This window comes from Dipodomys ordii, unplaced genomic scaffold, assembly GCF_000151885.1.
Source record: "Dipodomys ordii isolate 6190 unplaced genomic scaffold, Dord_2.0 Scaffold156, whole genome shotgun sequence".
Classification (NCBI taxonomy): Eukaryota; Metazoa; Chordata; class Mammalia; order Rodentia; family Heteromyidae; genus Dipodomys; species Dipodomys ordii.
This window is the reverse complement of record NW_012267372.1, coordinates 2,232,093-2,242,542: the sequence shown is the minus strand read 5'-3', so window position 1 is coordinate 2,242,542 and position 10,450 is coordinate 2,232,093. Positions and strand designations below refer to the sequence as shown.

The 10,450-nt window shown below is 55.5% G+C and overlaps 1 protein-coding gene across 1 annotated transcript; it reads right to left on the bottom strand.

Annotated features, from left to right (window-relative positions):
• Positions 1 to 5,105: 5,105 nt before the first annotated feature.
• On the bottom strand, positions 5,106 to 7,797 carry Rabac1 (Rab acceptor 1 (prenylated)). Its single transcript, XM_013032668.1, has 5 exons — positions 7,622 to 7,797; positions 7,235 to 7,447; positions 6,547 to 6,644; positions 5,437 to 5,538; positions 5,106 to 5,357 (listed from the first exon to the last, which is right to left on the bottom strand). The coding sequence occupies exons 1-5, from the start codon at positions 7,675 to 7,677 to the stop codon at positions 5,269 to 5,271; spliced, it is 558 nt and encodes a 185-aa protein (XP_012888122.1). The 5' UTR covers positions 7,678 to 7,797; the 3' UTR covers positions 5,106 to 5,268.
• Between the last annotated feature and the right edge of the window lie 2,653 nt (positions 7,798 to 10,450).

Genomic DNA, 10,450 nt, shown 5'->3' with positions numbered 1-10,450 from the left:
CCCCCAACCCCAGTGCCCCCCCAGATCTCCAGGGTTTCCTGACCCTAATGTGGGATTCCTCAAGCCAGACCCGCCACGCGCACCCCCACCTGTCTCCCTCCCCCCCAGAAGCACCCAGGCGGACTGAAGACCCCTGAGGTTGGGCCCAGACTCTTCACCCCTTTTTCCTCAGGTCACATGAGCACCACCCAAACTCAGAAATGCCCAGGATGGGAACCCCAGCTCACCCCACACCCCAAGTGATGCTTCCAGGCCCGGGTCCTATTCCTTCCCAAGCCTGGCACCCAGGCCAACAGCTCTCCCTAGGCAGGAGCGGAAGTGGGCTCAGTCAGGAACTGCACGAGGTACCCCTAGGTCGGATGGTCACCCCAAAATTGGAATCAAAGGCCCCAAAGCCACATCTAAAGTATGCTCTCCTCAGTGAACCCTAGGCCAGTCACCATGACCTGGTCAAATGGTCCCGTGGTTCCACTCATCCATTCCACATGGACCCCAGTTCTCAACATCGCACCCCAATTCCCAACACACTTCCACAAGGCAACCTGAGTCAACCCTAAAGCAAACGTACACAGGCTGCCAAACTTGGGTCACCTTCAAGTACCCTAAACTTGGCATCTGGGTCTCCAGACTCACCATCCCAAGACTCATGAAACAGTACAGGAAATCACTGTCAACACAAATGTATCAGTTACCGCCCCCCCCCCAGAACCTGGCAGAAGACATTCTAGTCACCTCCAAATTCAGCATCTTTTTTTCGTTTTTCTTTTCTGAGTCAGGGTATCAGTATGTAGCCCACATTGGCCTTGGACGGATCCTCCTCCTGCCTCCATCTCCCAAATGGCTGGGATTTACAGGCATGCTTCACCACACCTAGCCAAGGCCAGCATGTTCAACCCCAGCATTCCCCCACCTCAAAGCAGGAACCAGCAAGTGAGGGCATCTCAACCATCCTGACCACCTACCCACCCCCCAAGCAAGAGGACTATACTATACCAGATGCTGGTGGCTCACGCCTGTAACCCTAGCTACTCAGGAGGCTGAGATCTGAGGATGGCCGTTCAAAGTCAGCCTGGGCAGGAAAATTCTGTGAGACTCTCCAGTAAACCATGAGAAAACTGGAAGTGGACCTGTGGCCTTGAGCTGACAGTGCCCAGGCCCAGAGTTCAATCCCCACAACCAACAACAACAAAAAGGCTTTGGAGCCTGGGGGTGGGAGTGGGGTGGGCAGGCAGACCGCTAATAGCTAACTGGGGCCTACTCAGAATCCCCAGGCATGGCCTGGGAATGTAGCTTAATGATAGAGTACTTGCCTAGCATGTATGAAGCTCTGGGTTCGATTCCTCAGTACCACATACATAGAAAAAGCCTGAAGTGGCGCTGTGGCTCAAGTGGTATAATGCTAGCCTTGAGCAAAAGAAGCTCAGAGACATCGTCCAGGCTCTGAGTTCAAGCCCCAGTACTGGCCAAAAAAAAAAAAAAAAAATCCCCAGGCAGAGCAATGTAAACTAAATTGATTGAACTAGGAGCCTGGGAACAGTGACACATAGACTAACAATCAAGTTCTGCTAAATTGGGAGGGAGACCTTGGTTCCAAATAGACTCAGTAAACCTGATTCAGCCTCGGGTCCCCCCAGGTTGCCAGCCTGCTTTGGTCTCCCAGGAAGAGGCCCTCTCCCTGGGGAATGTCTGGAGGACATACTTGTCTGCCCTCTGGTGGTCACTGCTGGAAGAGCAGCACCTTCAATGGCTCTCCAGGCTCCAATGACTTAAGTTGGTGGGGGAGGGGGGGGGGAAAGAGGGAGGAACATCCTTGTTTGTCTCCTTACTCCCTGAGTTCCCACTGAAGTCATCTGACCTCACTCAGGTCCCTCCTCTTCCTGCATATCTCTGCCTCATCTTCCTCAGATTAGATCCTCTCAGATGCCTTCCCCAGAAAGCTACTTTTCTGGGCTGGGATGTAGCTCAGTGGCAAAGCACTTGCCTAGCAAGTGCAACGTCCTGGGTTTGATCCCCAGTACCAAAAAAGAAAAAGACAAAAAAAAAAGGCTACTTTTCTTTTTTCTCCTTAGTCCTGGGACTTGAACTCAAGGCCTGGGCACTGTCCCTGAGCTTTCTTTGCTCTTGAGACACAGCTCCAGTTCAGGCTTTTTGGGTGGTTAATTGCTCAAGCTGGCTTCAAACCTCAATCTTCAGATCTCAGCCTCCTGAATAGCTAGGATTACAGGCATGCACCACTAGTGCCTGGCTGGTCTCTCTTTTTCTTTTTTTCTTAAGCTAAAATCCAAAGACCTCATTAGGCTGTACAGGTCCTGTGGGATCTAGTCTTCAGTGTTATCTAAGGTTGTTCGCCTCATTCTACCAAGGACACAAGCCATCCTGTCATTAGCAGGCCAGACCTCAGTGCCTTTGCACTTGCTCTTCCCTCTGGAATACATTTCCTTAGACCTTCATCAGTTGGGCCCCAAATCCCAGCAAGACCCATCTCTCCACTCCAGAGGGGGCTCCCCTGCTTCTTGTTGTTGTTTTCAGGCAGAGGAGTGTATTGGGGGGTAGAGCACACTGCTGGCTCCCAGGAGATGGAGGCGTGCGGAGAGAGGGGAAGGGAAAAGAAGAGCAGGTACATCTGGATTCATGGCTGTTGACTTCCATGTTCTATAGTGTCACGTCTTTCGAAGATTAAAAAAAAAAAGTGAAATGAATCATGTATCCAAACTTGTATCCTGACAGCACAGTCAATGTAAAAATAGTTAATGAAGCCAGGCGCCAGTGGCTCACGCCTGTCATCCTAGCTACTCAGAAGGTTGAGATCTGAGGATCATGGTTCAAAACCAGCCAGGGCAGGAAAGTCTGGGAGACTCTCATCTCCAATGAACCATCAGAAAACCAGAAGTGGCGCTGTGGCTCAAGTGGTAGAGCACTGGCTTTGAGCTGAAGAGCTGAGGGACAGCGCCCAGGCCCAGAGTTCAAGCCCCACAACCAACAATAAATAAATAGGGGTTAATGAGGATGCCACTCCCTTTTCATTGAGTCTCTGAACAGCCTGCTGTGATTTGCACTCAGCACAGCTCCTAGTGGATGGCTGGGCCTCCCGTGCGGACTTGCCACCGGGGCTGGAGATGGAATTCCTGGGCAATGCCAGTGTTTGGAGAGGCCTCAATAAACATGGCTGGCTGGTGCGGCAGCCGCGCATGGGGAGCTTTGGTGATGAGATGGAGGTGGAAGGCTGGGGCCACAGTGCCAGGCCTTGCAAGAGGCCACCCTCAACTCTTCCTGTGGCTGGTTCTGGATCCCAGAAACAGCTCATGGAGGCCTCCTCCCCCCTCCCCCTAGTCCACTCTAGCACAGCTTCCCAGCCTCCAGCTGGTACTTCCTCCGCCCACCCTTGCTCCCCACATTTTGCCCATCCAGTCACGTTGGTGCCAGTGTTCCCACAGGGTGAACCTGCATCATCTCAACAAATAGCCAATTACACCAGGTGTGGTGGCGCATGCCTGTAATACCAACACTTGGGAAGCAGAGGCAGGATTGAGTGCTTGAGACCAGTTTCTGGGCTGCATAGCAAAACTCTTGCTTTGAAAAACCACAGGCAGAAGCACAATTGTGCCCTCTCTCTCTCTCTCCCTCTCTCTCCTGACACCTCCTCTGCTTATCTTCCTCAGTTCAGGTCTACTCTGTGTCACCTTGGGGGCTGCATCCTCTTTTGTGTTTGGTGGTGGTATTGGGGTTATGAACTTGGGTCCTCAATGGTTGCTAAGCAAACACTCTTACCACTGAGCCATGGCTCCAGCCTCAATCTTGGCTGGTTATCTTTGAGATAAGTCTTGCTGCCTGCCTTGGTTTGCATCTGGGGAGGAACACATTAGGCTTTCCTGTGGCTAGGATGATGAGTGCTAAGCCCTTGTGTCTGTCTGGTTCTGGCGAAGATTGCAGCCCAGGCTGGCCTCCAACTGTGAACCTCCCATTCTAGTGGCTAGGATTACAATTGACAGGGGAGAGCTATAGACGCTGGCTTTGAGCCACCATCCTCAGATCTCAGCCTCCTGAGTAGCTCGGATGATAGATGCAAGCAAGCCACGGGTGCCTGGCTTGGCCACCCTCTTTAAGGTGGAAATCACTCCCTGAGCAGAGAAGGCCTCGAGCAGCAGCATGAGGCTGCCATCCTTAGGGAGGTGTCCTCCAGTGGGCCCTTGGCTCACATGTGGGGACTCAGTGGGCCTTCAGGCGCTGGTCAGTGACTCACAGTGTCTAGACCGGTGTGAATGCATGCTTTCTATTCTTCAGCTAGGTCTCATGCTGTTGTCTGGTCCGGCTTTGGCCCATCATCTTCCCGTCTTCCTTCCCAAGTGGTTGGACCAGGCTTGCCTGCAAACAGCATTCTTCACCCAGAGCCAAGTCTGGAATTGTGGTCCACGGAGGGTGCGTGGGTGTGTACGTGGCCCCTCCCCTGGAGCGGCTATGGATGGTTCCCACCGGTTGTCACTGCTCACCGCTAGAGGAAGTCGGCCGTCCTGGGTGACAGCACTGGGAGACTGCAAAGCTGGCTTCTGGCTTGCTCTTAACCTGCATGCCTCCCTCTACCTCACCCCTCCCTCCTACCACCCCACCCCTTCTCCTCTTGCTGTTTCTGCTTCATCTCTTCATGGTGGATCACAATGGAGAACGTCACCGCAGCTCATCCTGGAACGTGGGGTTGGTCTCGGGGCCCTGACCCCCTCTCCTCTGCTCTCCTTAGCGCTGGCACCACCTGACAGAGGGGCTTTCTGGGTGGTGCTGGGGATTGCACCCAGGGCCTAGAGCTTGCTAGGCAGGTGCTCTACCACTTGAGCCACGCCTCAGCCCTTTTTTGCTTTCATTTTTTTCATAGAAGGGCTCTCACTTTTGCCTGGACTGGACTTAAGACAATGAGCCTTGTATCTCTGCCAATCTCTGCTTCCTGAGTAGCTGGGATTACAGGTATGAGCCACCTCACCTGGGCCAGCATCCTATGACATTCTGCTCACAAGTCCTGTTGACTGTCTTTCCCACTTCTTGGGTCCCCGTCTTTGCCTCTGGTATGCGCACCATCCCCCCCCCAGACTCACAGAAGACTCCGGAAAGAGTGCTCAGAATGAACAACAAGAGTAACAACTTTATTTCCACAGGCGGACCCCCCCTGGGCTAGTGGTGTGGGGGACACCTGTGGCTGGAGCACGGGGCATGCAGGACGGGGTGGCCAGGGGTAGCACCCCCCCCGCCCCCTGGGGAGGGATGTAGGCCCTGAAAGACGCCTCACACGGGTTCCATCTGCAGCTCCTCCCCCTCTGCAGGCTCGATATGATGGAAGGCGGCGTGGGAGCCGATGAGCACCAGGGTGGCTCCTGCCTCCAAATGGACAGTTCAAGGCCACACCCCTCCTGTCCCCCACTGCCCAGTCCTGCCCCCAGACCCCGTACTCACCCAGGACCCAGAAGACCGCAGAGCCCGCACCAGCCAGCCAGAAGAAGGGGAAGGAGACGCCTCCGGCCAGAGCGTACTGATGGGCTGGGCTCACCTCTCGGCCTAGGGACACACGCGTGGTGCACCTGTCCCCCTCGTGGCCCTTCCCGGGTCCCTTGCTGCCTCCCTCCCCACACATCTGGTGACTGTGCGAGGCCCTTCACAGCGCAGTCCTCCCACTCCTCCTCATCCCCTCCAGTCGGCACTCAGATACAGGCCAAGGCTCCACGTGGCGGTCCCCAGGGCCTGTGTCCTTTGAGATGTTTCCCAAGAATTTAGTTTGTGGCTGCCCAATTATTTCTTATACAAATACAGATATCTGCGCTTCCAGGCTCCTCCCACCCTGCCTGCTTCCGTTCGCACAACTTGCAGGATCTGAAGGACCCTGACTCATCTCAACTCCCTGGAATTCCCCCCAGCATTTTCCTCCAAGTGGCCCTCGGCACCAGGCTGGGGTCACAGGAGTCTAGGCCTTTCCTTCCCCACTCTCCTGGCTTTCTCCAGATCTATCCTGGTCCCAGCCCCAGGAAGCAGGAGGTGGGTGACAGAGCAAGGCCTGTATAAGGCCGCCATCTGCTGTCCACGATGGGAAACTGCAGCTGATGCTTGCTGCAGAAGTTAGAGCAAGAGAGGTGGAGACCAAAGTGCCATGAGTTTTTGGGTATTTCACTCCGGAGAAGAGCCATTTGGGGAGGGGGTGGAGCTAAGACTGGATGAGCGTAGGTGGAAGATCTGAGATCTTTTTTTTTTTTTTTTTTGGGGGGGGGTCTAGTCGTGGGCCTGAACTCTGGGCCTGGGCGCTGTCCCTCAGCTCTTCAGCTCAAGGCTAGCGCTCTACCACTTGAGCCACAATGTCACTTCCGGCTTTTTTTTCTGCTTATGTGGTGCTGAGGAATCGAACCCAGGGCCTCATGCATGCAAGGCAAGCGCTTTACCACTAAGCCACCTTCCCAGCCCCAGATCTGAGATCTTAAGGCTCAAGATTGCTCATTGTAGTGTATACCCGGGCCCTGGCAGGCTTGGGTTTGGGATTGTAGGGACCTGAGAGCTGTCCAGACGCGGATGTCTTACCAAAGAGTACAAGCTTGGACTGCAGTGTGCGCAGGTAGAGGATGTAGCAGGCGCCAAAGAAGACGGCCAGGGCAACCAGCAGCATGGGGGACGTGACCCTGGGGGGACAGGGCGGGGATCAGGCACCTAGTGCCCAGCCAACCCGAGTATCCCAGGAAGGCCAAATCACATCTGGCCACCCTGAATTCTAGCCAGAAAGTACAGACCTGGCCCTCTGGTGACAAGCTCTGGCAGCATTAACCCTCCCCCAGGGGCGGGGCTTGGGGCAGAGGGGGCTGGGCAGGGCTATGGGATGGGGCCTCGAGAGGACTGGGAGGGGGGGACTGGGGCTGGGCGGGTCCAGGGATAGCCTGGGGAATGGAGGGGGCCTCAGGAGGAGCCAGGGGGCGGAGCCTGGACACGGAATACGGGTTAGGGTGGGGCCTCTGGTGGGGGAATGGGTTGAGGGGGTCAGGGATTGTGGGGCGTGGCCAAGATGCGGGGGAGGAGCCTGTCTGCGGGACAGTGGCTGGAGGGGCGTGGCCTCTGGCTGAGCCAGGCGCGGGGGCGTGGCCTGATAGCGAGACATCGAGCGGAGGGCGGGGCGGGGGCGGAGCCAGGGGACGGGGCGGAGCCTGTTCGCGGAACTGGGGTTGGGCGCCCGGGGCGGGCCGGCCCGCGCGGCGAGCGCAGGGCTGCGGACACTCACACGCAGTACACGATGAGGCCCAGGAACACGAACACGTAGTTGCTCTGGTAATACTCCACATTGCGTACCAGGCGCTGGCACAGCTCACCCAGGTTGCGGGGTCGTGAGAACCGATTCTGGTCCACGAAGGTGCCCCAGGGCCGGATGGTCGCGCGGCGTCGCTCCAGCCACTCCCGGCCTACGCCGGAGGGAATCAGCTTGGGCAGCAGGGTCCTGGCGGGCGGGGCCGGGTCAGCGGCAGGCCGGGATGGGGGCCCGCACCCGAGGGGGACGTGCGGGGAGGAGGGTCCCCGGAGGGAGCCAAGGGTTCTGGACCCCGAGGTGTGAGGGGGCCCGGGGATCCCGCGCCTTGGGTCGTGGGGGGGGGAAGTAGGGCAGCTAGCTCACGCGGCGCTCAGCCCTTCCGCCTCAGCATCCTTCTGCTGGTCCTTCTGAGCCGCCATGTCTGCGTCAGGAGGGGTAGAGCCGCTGTAACCCGCCCCGAGTCCCGCCGACTCTGCCGGCTCCGCCCGAGCCTGGTCCAGCCCGGCGGAGCCGACGTGGCGACGCTCCGAGCCACAGGAGGCGGTAGTTGTGCCGTCGAGCATTGTGGGAATTGTAGTCCTGACGGCGTCCGGAAGGGTGGGCATCATCATGGCGGCCTGGCTCGCAAGACACCTTGGGAGATGTAGTTCGGAAAGGCGGTGAAGGCCTTTGAGCATTGCGGGAGTTGTAGTTTAGGAGGGGGCGGCGGGGCGGGTGGTGATGGTAGAGTCCAGCAAGCTGGCTGTTCAAGAGTGAGGACGTTGAGGGCTCTAATGGCAGAAGCAGGTGTTGTGTACTCTCCTGTGGAGGATGTAATGGGAACTGCAAAGCTGTCATACTAGGATGCATAAAAGACATTGGGCCAGGTGCTGGTGGCTCACGCCTGTAATCCTAGCTACCCAGGAGGCTGAGATCTGAGAATGGCAGTTCAAAGACAGCCCAGGCAGGAAATTAATTAACCACCAGAAATCGGGAAGTGGAGCTGTGGCTCAAAGTGGTAGAGTGCTAGCCTCGACCAAAAGAGCTCAGGGACAGAACCTAGGCCCTGAATTCAAGCCCCAGGACCGTCAAAAATAATAAAAATAAAAAAGACAATGGATGAGTTGGGTGTGGTGTCTCACACCTGTAATCCCTACTACTCAGGAGGTAGAGACAAAACCAATGCAAGCAGGGCTAGGCAGGGCACACCTGTCATCTCTGCTACACCAGAGGCTTAAATAGGAAAATGGTGACCTAGGCAGACCCAAGCATAAACAGAACCTATTTGGAAAATAAAACAAAAATGTCTGGAGGGTGTGGCTTAAGTGGTAGAGTACTTGCCTAGAAAGTGCGAGACCCTCAGTTCAAACCCCAGTACCCCAAAAACCCACACAAAGCTAGCACTTGAGTTCAGGGTGGTGGGCGTGCAGAGGTGACTAGCTGAGCACCCACCCCAGGAGTGAGGAATTGTGGGAACTGGGCTGGAGGCAAAGCCTCAGTGGCCTCTTCCCGTGCCAGCTTGGAGAAGCTGAGCTCAGTTTCTTGATGAGAACAGAGCGAAAGCTTTTTGTCCCGTGACCTGCCAGGGGCATGACTTGGGGGGACAGCTGCAGTGGAGTTGGGCTTTATGGGAGTGGGTAGAGGAATTTGGGGAGGCGAGGTGTAGGCATGGAGCAATTGGGAAAGGAGCCCTTTGAGACAGGGATATGGGAGAGAGGACCCTAAAATGGTGACATGGAGGGGTGGGGACATTTGGGGCTCCTGAGAGAGAAGTCCCTGGCAGATAGGTCTTGAGTTAGGGCTGGTGTTGGGAGAGGAGGAGCACCTAAGGAGATCGTGGCAGACGGTTGCTGAGCCCCCTCCAGCCTGAGGCCTCCTTCCTGCCTCATGCATCCACAAAGAGAGTGAGGCTGGCAGGGCAGGAAGATGAGTGACCGTGTTGGCTGTGTGACCCGGAAGTCCCTCCCTGCTGGGCCTTGGGCCGCCCATCTGTCTAAGGGGGTATTTTCCCCCTGACAAGGGATAGATGAAGCATATCCATGGGTGATCCACAGTGGTCCAGGCTCACACAGCCCTTTCTGGGAGCAGCTCTGTCCTGGGATCACCAGGGGTCCCAGCACAAGGCCCTGCTGTCTTGTACACTGGCACACATACACTGGCATGCCCACATGGGTCCTGGGGTGTCAGGCAGGCCTAGGATCCCTCCTCCAATTTATACCCAAGGCTGTGTGTGTGAGAAGGGCAGCCTTAAGGTCTTAGCTGTCCACCGGAATGGCTAAGGGTAAAAGACTTGGCAACACCAAGTGGTGGTGGAGATCTGCAGCCATGGGGTTCTTCAAAGCATTGCTGGATGTCAGTGCTACAACTGCTAGAGCCTTGGCTCTCTTAGTTCCCATTAAAGCTCAACAGCCTAAAGCTAGGCCTGCACGGTAGTACATGCCTGTAACACCAGCTACTAGGGAGGTAAAAATGGTAGGATTGTGGTCCCAGTAATGAAAGTGTAAGACCCTATCTTGAACAAACTAAAGAAGACAAAAAGAGGCTACGAGCTAAAGTGCAGGAGTACACGTGCAAGTGCTGTGTTCAAATCCCAGGATTGCCAAAATGTTGAAATGAAGAACAGATACAAGCCAGTGCCATTGGCTCACACCTGCAATCCTGGTGACTCACGAAGCTGAGGTTTGAGGATCGCAGTTCTGAAGCCAGCCCAGGCAAAAGTTCTTGAGACTCTTATCTCCAAATAACTACCAGACAACTGCAAATGGTGCAGTGGCTCAAAGTGATAAGAGGGCTAGCCTAGAGCAGAAAAGCTCAGGAGCAGCTCTGAGGCCTTGAGTTCAAGCCTCAGACCAGAAAAAAAAGAAAAAGGAGTAGCTAGCACTAACCCTTATGGTGACAGCATCAGCTGTCTGTGGAAGTACAACAGGAAAGGGGAGGATGGAACTTTCTGGGTTGATGAAAATGTTCTATACCTTGGTCTGGGTGACGGCTGAACGGATTTTATGTTATTGGTTTTATATCATTGGTACTGGGTTTGGAGATCAGACTGTCTCACATGCCGGACCATAGCTGTACCACTGAGTTCCATCCCCAGCCATGGATATAATTTTACAACCCCGATCTGCATCTTGTGTGTGTCCTGGGGTGCAAGTCACTAACACAGAGACTGCGAGCTTGGCTAGCCTCAGCCAAAGTGCAGATTTGTCATGAGCA

Excerpts from the sequence above, each read along its gene's own strand:
- Rabac1 (XM_013032668.1), bottom strand. The coding sequence starts at position 7,677 with ATGGCGGCTCAGAAGGACCAGCAGAAGGATGCTGAGGCGGAAGGGCTG. Across the intron at positions 7,448-7,621 it reads GCGGAAGGGCTGAGCGCCGC|GACCCTGCTGCCCAAGCTGA; the intron begins GTGAGCTAGCTG and ends CCCGCCCGCCAG. Across the intron at positions 5,358-5,436 it reads TGCGGTCTTCTGGGTCCTGG|GAGCCACCCTGGTGCTCATC; the intron begins GTGAGTACGGGG and ends ATTTGGAGGCAG.